At 61.5% G+C, this 16003-nt stretch overlaps 4 protein-coding genes across 4 annotated transcripts; all 4 read right to left on the bottom strand.

The window, feature by feature from the left end:
- Positions 1-1234: 1234 nt before the first annotated feature.
- MYL7 (myosin light chain 7) lies at positions 1235-3615 on the bottom strand. Its single transcript, XM_081799733.1, has 7 exons — positions 3567-3615; positions 3219-3332; positions 2950-3025; positions 2539-2643; positions 2095-2173; positions 1920-1968; positions 1235-1402 (listed from the first exon to the last, which is right to left on the bottom strand). Exons 1-7 carry the CDS (start codon positions 3567-3569, stop codon positions 1301-1303), a joined length of 528 nt encoding a protein of 175 aa, XP_081655859.1. The 5' UTR covers positions 3570-3615; the 3' UTR covers positions 1235-1300.
- A 1782-nt stretch (positions 3616-5397) lies between these two features.
- On the bottom strand, positions 5398-7343 carry LOC145716639 (hexokinase-4-like). The gene is made up of 3 exons (XM_081800861.1): positions 7091-7343; positions 6744-6977; positions 5398-6491 (listed from the first exon to the last, which is right to left on the bottom strand). The coding sequence occupies exons 2-3, from the start codon at positions 6854-6856 to the stop codon at positions 6347-6349; spliced, it is 258 nt and encodes an 85-aa protein (XP_081656987.1). The 5' UTR covers positions 6857-6977; positions 7091-7343; the 3' UTR covers positions 5398-6346.
- A 1210-nt stretch (positions 7344-8553) lies between these two features.
- LOC145716652 (hexokinase-4-like) lies at positions 8554-10861 on the bottom strand. Its single transcript, XM_081800878.1, has 4 exons — positions 10855-10861; positions 10688-10824; positions 10432-10531; positions 8554-8741 (listed from the first exon to the last, which is right to left on the bottom strand). The coding sequence occupies exons 1-4, from the start codon at positions 10859-10861 to the stop codon at positions 8554-8556; spliced, it is 432 nt and encodes a 143-aa protein (XP_081657004.1).
- A 1028-nt stretch (positions 10862-11889) lies between these two features.
- LOC102732079 (hexokinase-4) lies at positions 11890-15318 on the bottom strand. Its single transcript, XM_081799728.1, has 5 exons — positions 15172-15318; positions 14071-14233; positions 13352-13506; positions 12197-12316; positions 11890-12015 (listed from the first exon to the last, which is right to left on the bottom strand). The coding sequence occupies exons 1-5, from the start codon at positions 15316-15318 to the stop codon at positions 11890-11892; spliced, it is 711 nt and encodes a 236-aa protein (XP_081655854.1).
- Positions 15319-16003: the final 685 nt, after the last annotated feature.

Below are 16003 nucleotides of genomic sequence, written 5' to 3'. Positions count from 1 at the left end.
GAGTCCCACATCGGGCTCCCTGCTCGACGGGGAGTCTGCTTCTCCCTCTGACCCTCCTCCCTCTCGTGCTCTCTGTCTCTCATTCTCTCTCTCAAATAAATAAATAAAAAAAAATCTAAAAAAAAAAAAAAGAATTTATTTATTTGAGAGTGAGTGTGCGTGCACGCGAGAGAGAGAAAGAGAGAGAGAGAGCATAGAGGCAGAGGGAGAGGGAGAAGCAGACTCCCTGCAGAGCGGAGAGCCCAACGCAGGGCTCGATCCCGGGACCCCGAGACCATGACCTGAGCCGAAGGCAGACGCCCAACCGACTGAGCCACCCAGGCGCCCCAGCCCTTACTTCTTGAAACCAGTTTGTTGAGCAAGCAGAACTCGTGCGCAAATCAAGGACCGTAGGCCGGCCTGGTTGTGATCCCCGCCCCCCACCCCCATCCCTGCTCAGGCAGCTCCAGGACCGTCGTGATCACGAATAAGTACGAGAAAGTGCTAGAACTTTAAATCTCAAGTCTCAACGTGGTAATTAAAATTGCCAAGTCCCAGATAAAAACGAACACTGAACACCTCTCCAGGCGAAAATGCCTTTCGTTTTGCTTGCCTTCAAGGAAGGAATGTGCTCAGCTCCTCATCTCTTCCAACCTCCCAGCTGGGGGGCTGCAGCCAGGCTTGCGGGAGGGGGGGTCCGACTTCGTGCAAGGGGCTGCCTCTCTCTCTCCCTCCTCCCCCTCCTCCTCCGGTTAGGATATCCCCCTACTACCCTCCAGTTCCCAAGATGAAGGCCGTGTCCCCCCTCCAGCCACTGGTTTCTGCAGATGAGGTGGGGGATGGGACACCAACAGTCCTTTCCGGAGAAAGGCACCCTCTCTCTCCAGCCTTTTACTGCCCCCCCACCCGCAGAGGCCCGTTCCTATCTCCTTTGGAAGTCTGCATGCGCTCTGGTGTGGTGTGGTGGCACCTTGTTTGCATTTCCAAAGTGAAGTGTGTGTGTTCAGGTGGGTTCCACACACACACACACGCACACACAGGTGCAGGGAGGCCCACCAGTGCAGAGCGGATGCAGAGCACAGGGCCCACGAGTCCCTCTCCTAGAGATGTGTCCTCATCCGTAAACTGGGCACCCGCCGGCCCATCGTCGTGCGGCAATATGGGGTGGACTGAGCTGAGCCGGCGAGGGGCTGGGTCCCTCTGATCCCCCTGCTGGCCCCACCCCATCTGTCACAGACAGGCCACCACGCAGGTGTGATTGGGAAACAACATTTATTGCTGTGTCGGCACAGGCCGGCCCCGAGTCGCAGCCGCGCCAAGCTCACTCCTCCTTCTCGTCCCCGTGGGTGATGATGTAGCACAGAGACTTGTAGTCGATGTCCCCTGCCAGGTCCATGGGCGTCAGGGCGAACATCTGCTCCACCTGGGCGGGGGGGGGGGGGGGCGTGGTAACAGGCAGCCCCGCCAGGGAGGCCTGGGGTGGCCAGTGGCCGTGCCTGAGGGAGACCTGTGACCCCTCACCCTGTCACCTGACTCCCAGCGCCAAACCCCAAACTCCGAGTTACCTCTGGGCAGGCGAGGGAAACGGGGGTGGAGGGTGGGGGTCTGAAGGGGGCTGTGGGTCGGAGGGCCCACCTCAGCCATGGGGTACCTCCATCTCCTCTCTGCGCTGCCCTGACCCTGCACGTACAGAGCCTCTTCCAAACGCGGGAGGTGCACTCTCTCATCTCTGGGCCTTTGCACACACAGCTCGCAGCCTGGCACACCCTCCTCCCTTCTGACTCCATGCCCTTCACCCTCTGGGGCTCGACAGAGGTGGTCCCACACAGCCGTGCTCCGAGCCCACGAGGGTGGTGGGTCACCAAGGCCTGCCCAGTGCCCTGCGGGGCAAGGGCCCTGTGAAGGGTGGGGAAGGTGTCGAAGGAGTCGGGAGTCCTCACCTCAGCCAGAGAGAACTTGTCTGCCTGGGTCAGGAGAAGCTGCTTGAACCTGGGGAGAGCCGAGGGGTGGCCCGATGCGGGGGGCGGTGAAGGCTCCCCTGGCCCAGGCGGCCACCCTCACCAAGAGCCTCCCCGTGGTTTCTGCATGGTGCCCCTTCCCGCTGCTCACACTTACTCATCCTTGTTCACCACCCCCTTGCCGCTGGGGTCGAACATGCGGAAGGCGCTCAGGATGGCTTCCTCCGGGTCTGTCCCTGGGAACCCGGGGGAGCCAGGTGAGCAGCCGTGCCCACCCAGGAGGACCCTAGGGTGCAGGGGGCCCGCCACGTCCCAGAAGAGGTGGGAGGGTGTTTCCTGATACAAAGTGTCCCTTGGGGCTCAGGGAGGCCAAGACCAGCTGTCCTTGTGGGCAGGCCTGGCCAGGAGACTGGGATTTGGGATTTGGGATTTGGGAGGGAGGCTGAGTCGGAAGTCGGGGTGACCGGTGCCCATGGGTCTGGGAGGGAGGGGAGAACCCCACAGGCTCTGGGTGGACTAGTGCCAGGGAGTGTCCAGTTGAGGTCTGGGTGGGGCTCCGTCAGATTCCAGGCTGGGGGGACCCAATCCAGCCCAGGCTGACCGTTCAGCTTCTCCCCAAAGAGCGTGAGGAAGACGGTGAAGTTGATGGGACCCTTTCCCTCCTGCAGCATGGCATCCAGCTCCTCTTCTGGGACGCTCACCTTCCCTGGTTGGGGGTAGGGCATGCCATGGACATGGGGCCTGGGGGGCCCAGGCCGGCCTCCCCTCCTTCTGGGCCGTAGCGGGTGGAGAAGTGTGAAGTGATGGGGAGCTGTGACCAGTGGGGGAGGAGTGTGTGTGCACACGGAGACCGATGGGGAGGGAGGTGTGAGTCGGGAAGGGGGAAGGCGGGCGCTGCCTGGTGGTGGGGGGGCTGTGCTTTCTCAGTGGGCCTCCCACCAGCTAGCTGAGCCAGAGCGGCTCCCCTGGTGTGAGCAGGCCCCATGAGCAGGGGGAAGGCAGAAGCACTCACCGAGCTGGGAGTAGGTCTCCCGAAGATCTGACTTGCAGATAATGCCATCCCGGTTTTGGTCGATGCAGCTGAAGGCCTGCGAGGTGGGGAGCACAGCCTCCAAGTGGGAACAGCCCCCACCCCAGGGAAGGCCGGAGGTGGGGAGGGGTCCTGGAGGGCAGACGGCGGAGCAAGGACAGGGGCCAGGACCACTGACTACAGAGCAGAGGGGGTGTATGCAGGGTGGGATGCCAGGACCGGTCCCAGGCCATTGGGGGTGGGGCACTTACTTCCTTGAACTCCTGGATCTGGGCTTGCTCGAACATGGAGAACACATTGGAAGAGCCTCGCTGGGCCTGCTTGGTGGCCGCGGCCTTGCCCCGGGTCCCTGCCTTCCTGCTGGCCTGCAACATCGTCGGTGGGGAGAGGTCCTCTGCCCGGCTCCCCAAAGACTCCCCCCTTCCCAGGCACACCCCCTGAACATTCCCGGGAGAGCCTAGGTCAGGGTCCTCTTCCTACCTCTGGAGACTAGCTCTCCAGGCCCAATGCAAGCACAGAAGTCCCTGGCTCTCTTCCCCCAGCCCACGGGACAGCACCTGGGAGCCTGCTGGCCTCTGGCTTCCCCACCGGGCACTCACCATCCTCTCTCTATGGCAGCCGGGTTGCTGCAAGGGGCCCCCAGCCCCTTTTATGTTTCAGCCTTATCACCTGCGTGCCAAATAAGGACAGGAAGAGAGGACAGGCCCAAACTTGGCAGCCCTGCCTGGGCTGGGGGAGGACAGGGCCCCAGGCAGATTCCAGCCACGTTCCTGGTGACCTTCAGGCCCCCTGATGTCTAACATCCAGGCATCCACCCATCCAGCAGCCACGGCTCCCAAGGGCAGAGCTCACAGCCTCACAGCTCTCGCCACTCTGGGTGCTGAATGAGGTAGCCCCCTGAATGAGAAGTCTCCCCTGTGACCCCCATCTGACTGTCCCTCCTGCAGGTCCAGCCCAGAACCCGCCCAGTCCAAGAGGACGGCGTTCGGAGGGCTGGCCTGGGGCCTCTGTTGGGCTTGGGAAGGGCAGTGGGTGGTTCTGAAGATGGTCTCTGGCCTGAGACCCCCAGGGATTCCCAGAGGTTTGGGCAGAAGGCAGCCCTGAGCTAGTCGTGGCCCCAAACAGAACCTGTGTGTGAGGCTTTTTGGAGCACAGTGCACAACCTGGACCCCAAGGAACCCCCTGGACCCCCATGAAAGTGGTCATGAGCCCTTCGTGTGAGGCTCTGCTGTGCAGCCAGGGGTCAGACACCCTCTGTTCTGCCCGGGCTGCAGGCTTGCCTTTTCCTTTAGGGCCCAGAGAAGGGCTGGGGGCCTTCTAGAACTAACGTTGTGGGCCCATTGGCTGCCCTCTTGGAACCCGGAGCAGAGAAGAGGACCCACTGGCTGCCCACCCTCCCTCCCCCAGAACCTGGCTCTGCGCGGCTGCCCCCCGCCCCTGGGTGGGGGGGCAGAACAAATGCAGAGGCCAGCTGGTAGAGCCGGAGTTTGCGTGGTGCGTGAGACCCAACATCCCTTGTGTAACAAAAACAATACCTCCTTTACTCTCCTGAAATGAAATTCATGAAATCTATAACCCACCCACAGACAGAACTTAAAAAATCAACAGGATCCTCTGAACTGCAAGGAAAAGAAAGACTAGAATTAGTTTACGTCAAAACGGGATCCAACACGGATTAGTTTACGTCAAAACAGGATCCAACACGAGCGCCGAAACACGAGTCCTGCGGATGAAGTAACCAGATGCTCGCACAACGTTCTAATGCATAATTTAGATTCAAGAGAACTAAAAAGATCTGACCCGATCCCACAGGAGACACCCGGAAAAACGAGGGAACATCTCAGACCCGTGGCTCTGGGTTAAGTTCTGAATGAAATAACAGTCATTCCGGATTTGTTGGGTAGTTCCTCTCACTGAAGAGCAAGCATATGTTCTAACTCTACAGACATGTGGACGCGTAACGGGGCGCAGCTGAGAGATGGCGCCAGGTCCTCGGCTTGGCTAACTCAGAGTAGGCTCGTCACCCAGAAGCATCTGGAAGGACCTCAGCAATCACGTGACTTCGTGTATCCCTCTCCCCCGCCCATCACTGTCACAACCCAAGTGGCTCCAGGGGGCCTGCTGCACTTCCCAGAGCAGCACCCCGGCCCCCAACTCCTTCCCAGGCACTCCCGGGGGCAATCAGAGCCCACGGGTCCACACGCACATCCCACATTCGGCGAGCCAGTGCGTCCGACCACCCTTCCGCCGATGCCACCTCTATTCCTACAGCCCGAGTGTCCCTTTACACTCCCTGGCACAGGTGGCCGGAGGGGATGGCGAATTCCGAGACACCCAGGCTTGCAAAGCATCTGTGTGCCTGTGACCACGTCTCCATATTGTCCCATGGCCCTTATGCACAGAGATCAAAGAACACTCGTCAACGCCATGTTCTAAACTTTTAAAATGTTTACTTAAAAAACCACACAGTCCCAGGTTGGGCATGAGAGGTTGGTGTGGCACACAGAGATCTGGTGAGAAGAGAGAGGCCTGGGTGATCCCTTGGGTGCTGAGTGCTGACGTCTCTTTCTAGGCCAGCCCTGTGGGAGCTGAGGCCTCCCCCACGGAGGTGCTCCCAGGCCTGCCTGGGGGTGGGAGGGGGAGGTCCTCCTCATCCTGGGTCCCTCTGGGCAGGCAGGGGCTCTGGGGGCTCTGTGTCTTGCACCACCTGGGAGGGTCCATCCCAGAACCACAAACCACTCATGGATGGTGGCAGGGGAGCAGAAAGGCTACCAACTCCATGCCTCAGGGTACAAGCAGTCTCCGCTGTGGCATTTCCCAGTCCCCACCAGGCAAGAAAACAGCCAGGCCTGGGTGACTGGCAGCCTCTGGCCCCCTGTGGAACCCCGGTGTAGGTCTGGCCAGGTCAGCTGGGCTGCCTCCCCAGTGGGTTGAGTTCCCAGGCAGGAGCAGGTTCCAGAGCACAGCCCCCTCCCAGAGCAGGGCCCGGAGAGGCCGAGTCAAGCTGAAGGCTCCAAGAGGAGACAGTGCGGAAACGCAGCCAAGTCCTGAGTGAGCAACTCCCTTCTGGGTCCTTGATTGCAGGTCAGACAGGTGAGGGGCTTTGGGGGTCTCCACGCCTGCTCACCTCAGCCCCCAACCCAGTCAGGGCCCTGGGCTGTCCCACCAACCTCTGAGAGAAGAGGTCTGCCGAGGGGGCCCCAAATCCCCCGCGGGCCTCTCCCCATCTTTCGGGGTGGCAGTGGGGATGGGAGACATCCAGGGTCCTTACAAAGAGACCTCTTTCCTGGGTGAGGCTGGGGGCACCTGTGGGGAGCGAGTCCCCTGGGGCCCAGGGCCAGCGAGCCACTGCCGCCTCCTTGCCTGGTGTCCTCCGCTGTCACTGGCCCAGCATGCAGGCCTTCTTGCAGGCCACCGCCGAGATCAGGGCCGCGCCCCGGCCGCTGCCCTCCTCCGACTCGATGAAGGTGATCTCGCAGCTGGGCGTCAGCCTGCGCACGCTGGCGTGGAACCGCTCCTTGAAGCTGCGCACGGGAAGCGGGGCTGCCGTCCCTCCTCACTGCACTCCCAGACCGCCTCATCCCCGCCCCGCAGCGCGAGGAGGAAGCCCAGGGGGCCCTCCCTCCTCCTCCTCCTCGCTGGGGGCCCAAAGGGGACGAGGGGCCCACCCTTGGGACCTCGGAGAGCTTATTTCCGCTTGCGTTTCCGTCCTCGGACGCGCACCCACGACGGGCCCCTGGGCCCGATGGGGAGCGCGGACGACCACGTGGTCTCACCTGGGGTGCAGCTTGTACACGGAGCCGTCCACGCCCACGGTGATGCGCATCACGTCCTCGCTGCGGCTCTCGCGCATGCGGTTAATGACGCCCGCCAGCCCCGCGGCGCACATATGCGCGGCGCGCGTGGACACGCTCTCGCAGGCGCGGCGCACGATGTCGCAGTCGGTGGCTGAGGGCCTCAGCCCCAGGGTGCTCAGGATGTTGTAGATCTGCTTGCGGTCGCCCGAGTCGCTGTGGGGCGGGGGCGGCCGGGGGAGGGAGGACGTCGTTGGAGGGTCGCTCGGCCCCCGGGCCAGCCCGACCCCGACGGCGGCGGCCTCGTCCCCTCCCCCTGCCCACCTCACCCAGACAGAGCGCTTGGGGCTCGGGCTCCGGAGGGGAGCGGGTCCGATTCCGCCAGGGACCAGCAGTTAGCTGGTCATCGCGCCTCTCTCTAAGCCCAGGGTCTCCGCTCTAATGTGGGCGACACCGGCGCGCCAAGGGGCTGTCGCGTGAGGTGAGGCGATGTCCACGGCGGTGGGGAGCCACGGAGGGGACGCGTGGGCTGCGGCAACTGCCAGGCTGCGGGCTCCCCTGCGGGCCACGCGCCGCCCCGGACCCTCGCTCCGGACCCCCGCCCGGGGCCCCGCCCACGCCCCCTGCGTCCGCGCCGCAGACCCCGCCCCGTGCACGCGGCTCCTCCCCTGAGCACGCCCCCCGCCCCCCCGCGCACGACCCCCTAGACACCGCCCCTCGCCCGGCGCGCCCAGCGCACCTCTCCACCTGCGACACGAAGCGCGTCTCGAAGGCGCCGCGCGTGCGCAGCTGTTCCGACGCCTCCCCGCGGAAAAGCAGGTTTTCGTCCACGAGTTTGAGCAGCACGAGCCGCACCAGCTCGCCCATGTACTTGCCGCCGATGAGCTTCTCGTACCTGCACAGAGGGCGGCCGGGTCATCCCCGTCATGGAGGTCCCCACGCGCGGCCACGAGGAGGCCAGGTGGGGCACTGTGACACCCCGCTTGCACACTTGGGTTCGTGCCGGTCCCCTCATTTATCAACCAGGATTTTAGGATTAGGAAGCGCTCTGGGGCCTCAGGACCGCACCCTGCCCTGCTGCGGGGCGTCGGTGCGGGCTGCGCGACCGTCCTCACGAGGGCCCTGCGCTGAGCCCACTGCGTCCTCCCACAGCCGCGGGACGGGAGCTGTTCTCATTGCCCCGGATGGTTGGGAAACTCAGGCTCAGAGGGACTGGGGCCCTGGGCTCCTGGGCTCCGCCGAGCTAGCGCTCGCGTGTTTCACATATGTGAGCCTCTGCGTTTTCATCTCGAAGTGCACTGAATCCCACCGACCTAGCGGAGGTTTAGGAGCTGATGAAGGGATTACACGCGCCCGGCAGCGAGGCGGTTAATTAGGATAGCCATGACTCAGGACGAGCTCTGTGCGGGCTGGGTCTCAAGCTGTTCAAGCCAAACCGCAGCATTCCGCGAGAAACACTACTGTTCATTCTGCGACCGTGGACAGATGTCTACTCCCGGGAACTCTGGGCTGAACCCGCTGAACGTTGCTCGGGGGTCTCAGAGCCTCCCTATGCAGTGGTCACCTGCCGGAAGGGGGGTGATCCCGGCTTATGTGTCCACAGACCCTCTTTTTGGGGACTAAACCTTCATGTCTCTCACGGTTCCTGGTTCACAGGGGGCGAGTGAGCGCAAGGAGGGAGGAGCTTGCAAAAGGATTGTCAGTTTGCTTTTCCCCAGAGTTGTTTAAAAACAAGCCCATTATCTGCCTGCCTGAGTAGGGTGGGGGTGGGGGGCGGCAGCGGGCAAGGTCCTTACAGCTGCTGGCCGGGGTTCAGGGAGTTCTCGTCCACCACGCGGTCGTACTCCAGCAGGAACTCGTCCAGCTCACCGGAGTCCCCGAAGGCGCCCCACTCAGTGTTGACGCACATGCGGCCCTCGTCCCCTTCCACGAGCTCCACGTTCTGCATCTCTTCCATGTAGCAAGCGTTGCAGCCTGTGCCTGTGGGGACCACGGGTCAGGCCCCGCTGGGGCGGGGTTGGGGTGGAGCAGGGGCGGCAGTCCTGGGAACCCGCCTCTCCCTGCAGGAGGCCCCCCATGGCCCTAGCTTCCCAGCTTCCTGCTGCCACAGCGACCACTGCCTGGCCTGGCGACGTGGGCAAGGTGACTCTCCCAGGGGCTAAAAGACCTGGGTTTGCTGTGTGACCTTGCATCCATGAGCCCATGTCTCTGGGCTGTTTCTCGTCCCCAGTAGGGGCTGGTAACACCTTATTCCCTGGATACTTGGGAGGACGGAGTGAAACGTGTCAAAGTGCTTTGCCAATTAGAGATGTGTGTGGTTTTATCTTGGTTACCCACCATCCTTTTTTTTTTAGCACTTTACGTACATGTGCTTGAGCGTCTCTGTCCTGGGCCCTGGTTTGGGGGCACCCAGAGGTGAGTAAGGCACAGCCTGGGTCCCTGGGACTGCTATGGAATTTGTAATTTGCAGAGTCCCTTGCAAAGTGAAAACGTGGTGTCCTTTGCTGAGAAATGATGAAGTTTCAGAATGGCTTCTGAGCGTGACGGCATGGGTGGCATGCCCTCAACACCATTGGGGACGTCAACTCTAATGCTGGCCAGTGGACCTGCCCAGCAGGAATGGGGCCTTCCCATTTTTTTGGTGTGTGTGTGTGTGGAAAAAAACCCCCAGAAATCCAGACTCTGATGTGCATCCTCTCAATTTCTGGATCTTGGTCATTATCATAAAGATGTTTTTAAGCACTGAGCAGAGTGTTTGCAGGACAGGTGTGGGACCAGGCCACCCTCAGCCATCTCTGCTCCAGCAGGGGTGTGCCCAAGGCAGGGGCTGCAGAGCTCAGACACCAAGACAGGGCATCTTGGAGAGCCGTGCCCTGACTCAGCTGCCCTAGGCAGCTCTGAAGGGGACAGCCGGGAGAGCAGGGTCCTGCCCCTCCTGTTTGGGCGGGGGACTCAGGGCCGGCTTTCCATCTGAAAGTCAAACATGGAAGGAGGAGATGTGAGCAATGAGAGGAGGATGGAGCGAGGTCAGGCGGCAGCTGAGGATGTGGACATGCTGTTGGAGACAGGTTTGTGAGCGCACACAACCCCTCAGGGCTGGCTCTGAGGGGCCCCGCGAAGCCAACAACTTTGCCACTGACTTTCTGGGGAGCCAGAGCCCAGACACCATGCTTGCATGCCCAGGAGGTGACTGCCCAGACAGGAGCCATGCTCAGTACACACTCCTGACCCTCAGGAGCTTCTAGAAAGGCCCGAGGTCCGCTGGGGCCAATGTCGCTCCCGTCCTGGCCTTCGTGCAGGGACAGGAAGACCGTGCAGGAGAGGATGGTGCCACCTGTGCTTATCCTCTTCCACGGGGACAAGTCTGTCCAGTTTGGTCAATTTACCAGATAAGGGGATGTAATTTAATCCCAATGGGCCAGGCAGACCTGTAGCCCGTGCGCCGTCTGATGCAGGGACTTGTGAGTGTTGGGATACACTAGCTGCATTCAGGACGCCCCTGCATCTCCCCAAGACTGCCCCACACCCTGTCGCCTGGCACAGGGGCCCTGCTCTGGCCATCACCCATGGCCCAGGACTTTCGGCCCTCACGCCTCAGGGCCAGAGACAAAGGCAGGCAGAGGCTCTGTGCTGCCGAGGCCCCTGGATAGAGCAGGGTGTGAATCCTTACCCACAATCATGCCAACCTCACACCGGCGGTCTTCATAGTAGCAGGAGATCATTGTGGCCACCGTGTCGTTCACCATCGCTACCACGTCCATTTCAAAGTCCTGCCAAGAGGCACAGAGGCAACAGGGATGGGGCTGGGGTCTCGGCTCGGGCCGCTCTGGGCTTCGTGCCGCCCGGGGAGGGACGCCCAGGAGGCCGTCCCTGGCTTCGTGTCCAGAGAGGAGGGGGGCTCCCAGGGCGGTCAGGGGGTGCCTCACCCCTCTCCGTTTGATGGCGTCACGGAGGAGCCCCACGATGTTGTTCCCTTCTGCTCCGGAGGCCTTGAAGCCCTTGGTCCAGTTGAGGAGGATGCCCTGAGGGAAGAGGAGGGCGGGCCTGTGGCTGCTGACGAATGCTGGGGCAGGGTGAAGGCATCCCACTCAGCAGACCATGGCTTGGAGACGACTCTCTATGACTACTTCCAATTCTGCAGGGCCGGCCTCCAGCCCAAGTGAGAGTGTTTCTAATGGAAAGCCCAGCGGCACCACCCAGAGTAAGGATGAGGTCCGGAGGAAAGCAACCTGTATCATGTTGGGCCTCCTCCCGTGCAGTACACCCAACTGGAAGAGGGTAAGCAACAGTGGCCTCACCCCTTCCTGGACGGTCTCCCCGGGCCCCAGAGCGGCCGTCCTGTCCCTGCCCTTCGTGCGCTGGGGGGCCCGGGCTTGGAGAACCCAGGAGCACTGCACTGGCTCTCTCTCTGAGAGGTCGTAGGTGTTTTGTATGTATTTATAACTGACGTGTACAGATGTGTGTGTAATTTATACACTGTATGCGTGTAGAAGCGATGTGTGTACATGTGTATAATGCACACACGTATGTATGAATGTATCCTTACACACACACGTAGAATTGATGTGTGTACATGTGTATAATGCACACACGTATGTATGAATGTATCCTTACACACACACGTAGAATTGATGTGTGTACATGTGTATAATGCACACACGTATGTATGAATGTATCCTTACACACACGCGTAGAATTGATGTGTGTACATGTGTATAATGCACACACATATATGCACGTACCCTGTACAGATGTGTAAAATTGCCGTGTGCACACGTGTGTATAATGCACACACGTGCACGCGTGTATCCTCACACGTAGAATTGCCGTGTGCACACGTGTGTATAATGCACACACGTGCACGCGTGTATCCTCACACGTAGAATTGCCGTGTGCACACGTGTGTATAATGCACACACGTGCACGCGTGTATCCTCACACATGTGTGTAGAACGGACATGTGTAGAAGTGTATATGTGACTGAGCCGTGTGTGCACACGGATGCGTGCGTGCTGACTTCTGTATGTCCGTATGCAGGGATGATGCACGTGTGTATGTGTCTAGGGCGTGCGTGTGTGTGTGTGTGACTGTGGCAGGTGCAGCTGCAGCCCCCGCAGTCCTGCCTCCGCTAGTGGCCTGCGTCACATGTCTGTGCTGGCATCTGGCTGCCAGCCAGCAGTCTCCTCCTGGTCACTAGCCTGTCCCTGATCTGCGACGGGGCGATAATCCTGCCGGCCTCGTGGGGCTCTGAGGGCTTCAGGCAAACAGAATCAGCCGTATCTCCATTTCCCAGAGTCTCACAGAAGGCGAGTGACAGAGCCACGGGTCGAACCCAAGGCTCTTTCCCAACACGGGGCTGCGTTTGAAGGCGCAGGGAGTTCCCAGAGCGTCTCCCTGGGGAACATGTCTACCCCGCCCCCCCGACCCGGCCCCACCTTGTCGATGTCTTCATGCCTCACGGGGAAGGAGAAGGTGAAGCCCAAGGGCAGTTTCTTGTGCTTCATCTGATGCTTGTCCAGGAAGTCGGAGATGCACTCGGAGATGTAGTCGAAGAGCTGGAAGACACACGGCAAGCTGGCCGTCGGCCGCAGCGCCCCGCCACAGGCCGCAGGAGAGCACGGCCTCCAAACCTTCCCTTGGCTCCCCTGTGTCCCCTGTCCCAAATGCTGCTGCCGCGGGGACAGCGCAACACCAGGACGGGCCTGGTCCCCAGCCCAGCTGGGTGCTGTCAGCCCGTGCCTCCCACTGGACCCCATGGCGTCCAGCCGCACGCTTCGGACAGAGGCACAGCCGTGGCCAGCACTCGGATTTCTGCCTCTGCCACCCAGAGTGTCCTTCGCTGCCTCCAGGTGTCCTGGCCGCCGATCGCCCGGCCCTGCCGGGGACCAGCCCCTACCCTACTTGTGTGGTTCTGGCCACAGAACTGGCTGTTGCTGAGTGCCCCGCTCGTCGGCTGAGCTCCCTGCTGGGTGTGGGGGCCCCGTGAGGCATTCACACCATCCCTGCTGCCTTGATTCATGGCCAGTCCAGCAGCATGCAGGGGGTGGCGTGGACCAGGCTGCCACGGGACTCCTGCCTTGAAACCCTGGCCCCCAGGGATGGGCTCCGCCTCCACCCGCCTCCTCTGAGGGCTCCTTGTACTTCTGTACCCTCTCCTGAGCCCTCCCCATGGGCAGGGTAGCATTCCCGCCTGGGCAGACATTATGACTACAGTCATCCCACTCGGTGTCTCTGCTGGTGGCAGGTGACGGAGGGACACACAGGGAGAAGGCAGAATGCATGGGCTGTGTGCCGCTTGGACCCGTGTGTGCTCTCAGCTGCCCTGTCACACCTGTGATCCTTCTGGGAAACTGGGCAGGAGGTGACCTGCTGGGGCCATGCCTGGTGGCCATCCAGGTAGGCCTCTCACTGGCCTCCCTGGGCCCTCTGAGGCTGGCTGGCTCTCCTGCCCACAGGTGCCCCAGCCCTGGCAGACAGGTGGGCCCTCCCGCCAGGACGAGCGAGCCCGGAGATCCTGGGCAGACTTGATCTGGCCCCAAGGCTCCCGGCCCCGCGGCCCCCGGCCCTCGGCCCCCGGCGCAGCGGCTCACCATCTCAGCAGTGCCGGTCATGGCGTCCTCGGGGATGGAGTACATCTGGTGTTTGGTCGTCACACTCCACTGCCCCTCCTCGCCCTCCCCCACCTTCACCAACATCACCCTGAAGTTCGTACCGCCCAGGTCCAGGGAGAGGAAGTCCCCAACTTCTGCAGGCACAGGGAGAAGTGCATCAGCCTTGGGGCCCTGCCCGGCAGGACCCCAAGACCGGGGAGAGAAGGAGAGGAGGGAGTGGGGGAGATGAGGAGCTGGACAAGGCTGCTGATGCTGGCATCTGGGGAGCCCCAGGTCCACTGGGGAAACGGTCAGAGGTGAACTGGGGAACTCCATGGGAATTCCCTGCCTTGGACCAAAGCCATCCCAAGCCCAGGTCCCAAGTGAAGACCTAGTGAAATGGCCCAGACTCAGGATTGGGCTGGGGGGGTCCCCCCACCACCCTGAAGAACGAGTTTCTTATTGTGAGATGCAAACGGCCCATTTTCTTGAGGCCGGGGTAAAGACCCCAGGGCTGGGCTGGCGGAGCTCGGGGTGAGAACCAGCCTGTGTTGGGGCTGACGTGGGGAGGGCCTGTCTGGGGTCTCTGGGGATATTCCGAACCATAAGCAAGGACCTGGGGGGGCCTCCCCCTGCTGGGGCCTGGGGCTGGCTGTCCCCAGCTGAGCAGCTTCTGGCTGCCGTGTGGGGCCCCTCCCTGCCCGCCCGGGACAGCATACCTGAGCCCTCTGGGGTGGAGCGCACGTAGGTGGGCAGCATCTTCACGCTGGCCTCCTCGTGGGTCTCCAGCCGCAGGCCCCGCGCCATCTCCTTCTGCATCCGCCGCATCACCTTCTTCAAGTCAGCCTCCTGCAGCTGGAAGTCGGCCAGGATCTGCTCTGCCTGTGCAGGAGTCGAGGGGGAGCAGCTGCGTGGGGTGGGGGCCTGGATGGCCCAACTCATGGGCGTCCTGCACACACCAGGGGTCTCCCTGGCCCTCTGGCCCTGGGTCCGAGATGACCCTTCAGTTCAAATTCCCTGTTAAGACCAGCTGAAAAGCTAGAACGGCAGCCCCTCCCCAGCCCAGGGTACAGCCCATGAGCGGGCCAAGCCAAGCACCGCTATCCTGTGCCGTTTTGCCGGTAATCGGTTTCGTGCCGGGCATGTGGCCCAGTTCTGGCCAATGACAGGGAAAGAGAGGTCTGATGTTAGCAGGACCTTCCCTTCCTGGGAAGGTCAGTGCCCGCATAACTGTGAACACAGCGGTGTAAGAGTGTGATGGCCGGCACTGCAGCAGCTGTCCTGTGACAATGAGGAGACAAGGCTGTTGGCGGGGAGGGATGGGAAGAGAGGCGGAGCAGCCCGGTCCCGATGTGCTGGCCAGCTTTGGATCCTCCCACCTCCATGTGCTGCTTGTGGGAGCAACCACGAATCACTGGAAGCCATAATTAAGCCAGGTTTTTGGCTCCTGGCAGCCGACAGCATTCCTAAGGCATACAGGTCCTTCCTTAGGGACCACGTCCCTACACTTAAAGTTTGAACCCAGGGAAGGTCACAAAGGGACGGGGCTGACGGAGTCAGTGACAAAACACACAGAACCAAACACCAATGTTTGCCAAGCCATTCTGCAGCTCTGGGCCCAGGTGGGAGCGTAGCCCCATAGACGCCCCCCTCCTTGGCAGAGCAATCCAGGCCGTTCTCAGGGGCGCACGGCCACAGGCTGGCCCCCTCGGTCTGTCTCTCACACGCTTTCGAATGTAAAATGTGCCAGCAAGGAGTAGAAACATTAACACTTGCAGAATTCTGCCAACACGCCACACCCCGGGCTGAGCGTCCCATACCGGCTGTCGCGGTTCGCCAGGAGGAGGCGCCCGCAGCGGCTTCGAGAAGAGCACGGGCTCGCAGAAGCCTCTGGTGGGGTGCGTGCGCCAGCGTGCCTCGTGGCCCGCACGCGCAAGAGCCAAAGTCCCTGAGAGGAGGCCGGGCATCTCCCCGGAGACAGGGTTGTCCAGAGGGACTGAATGTAGGACATCACAGACTCTTGCAAGAGCGATGCAGATGCTGCAAAGGTCCAGCCTCAGACCCCTCCCCGTTGCTATGCTGCCCGCTTGGTGGCCATGACCCTGGACTCATGAGGGACATTGGGCCAAAGGCTTCGCTTCGCCCTCTGTGTCCAGGCCCACCGTGGGTCTCTGCCACTGACGGTGGGTGAAACCCCGCTCTGCCTGCTTCCAGGCCACAGAGACCCTTGTGTGGAACCTCAGAAATCACAGGAAGTCAAACCACCGGGTCAACGGGCAACATTTAATTTCAACCTAGCCGTTTCTCTCCAAGAATCCGTTCTATAGAAAGGGTCCCAGAAGCACTTAAGGGCATGCGGCGCTGGGACGGCGGAGGCCCAGGAAGACCCCACGTCCGCCCCGGGACGTCCCATCCCTGCCGGGACACCACGCAGCAGGAGTAGAAGGCTGAGATGATCCCATTCTGTCAGTAAAGTTGCCTCTCGCTGTGGGTCTCACTTTGTCCTGTACAATATTCTCAAAAGCTTAAGTTTGCTGCCAACATTTAAATAGAGACACTTGTACAGACAAATCTGGATTTGGCAGCACTTCTGCAAAAGTAGGTCTGCATTCTCGCTGGGGCTGTGGGGAGGCCACCCACCTGGGCAGGGTG

This window comes from Leptonychotes weddellii, chromosome 12 (assembly GCF_054177405.1).
Source record: "Leptonychotes weddellii isolate Sample4059 chromosome 12, ASM5417740v2, whole genome shotgun sequence".
Lineage (NCBI taxonomy): Eukaryota > Metazoa > Chordata > Mammalia > Carnivora > Phocidae > Leptonychotes > Leptonychotes weddellii.
This window is presented reverse-complemented; position numbering and strand designations above follow the sequence as displayed.

Coding starts and splice junctions, on each gene's coding strand:
- LOC145716652 (XM_081800878.1), bottom strand. Junction 10,532..10,687: donor ACGCCATCAAACGGAGAGGG/GTGAGGCACCCC, acceptor GCCTCTTGGCAG/GACTTTGAAATGGACGTGGT. Junction 8,742..10,431: donor TGAGGTTGGCATGATTGTGG/GTAAGGATTCAC, acceptor TGGTCCCCACAG/GCACAGGCTGCAACGCTTGC.
- LOC145716639 (XM_081800861.1), bottom strand. CDS start 6,856: ATGTGCGCCGCGGGGCTGGCGGGCGTCATTAACCGCATGCGCGAGAGC. Junction 6,492..6,743: donor GTGTACAAGCTGCACCCCAG/GTGAGACCACGT, acceptor TCCCGTGCGCAG/CTTCAAGGAGCGGTTCCACG.
- MYL7 (XM_081799733.1), bottom strand. Junction 1,969..2,094: donor GGGGTGGTGAACAAGGATGA/GTAAGTGTGAGC, acceptor GGCTCTCCCCAG/GTTCAAGCAGCTTCTCCTGA. Junction 1,403..1,919: donor ACAAGTTCTCTCTGGCTGAG/GTGAGGACTCCC, acceptor CCCCCCGCCCAG/GTGGAGCAGATGTTCGCCCT.
- LOC102732079 (XM_081799728.1), bottom strand. CDS start 15,318: ATGCCCGGCCTCCTCTCAGGGACTTTGGCTCTTGCGCGTGCGGGCCAC. Junction 14,234..15,171: donor CTGGCGAACCGCGACAGCCG/GTATGGGACGCT, acceptor ACTCCTGCACAG/GCAGAGCAGATCCTGGCCGA. Junction 13,507..14,070: donor CTCCACCCCAGAGGGCTCAG/GTATGCTGTCCC, acceptor CTGTGCCTGCAG/AAGTTGGGGACTTCCTCTCC.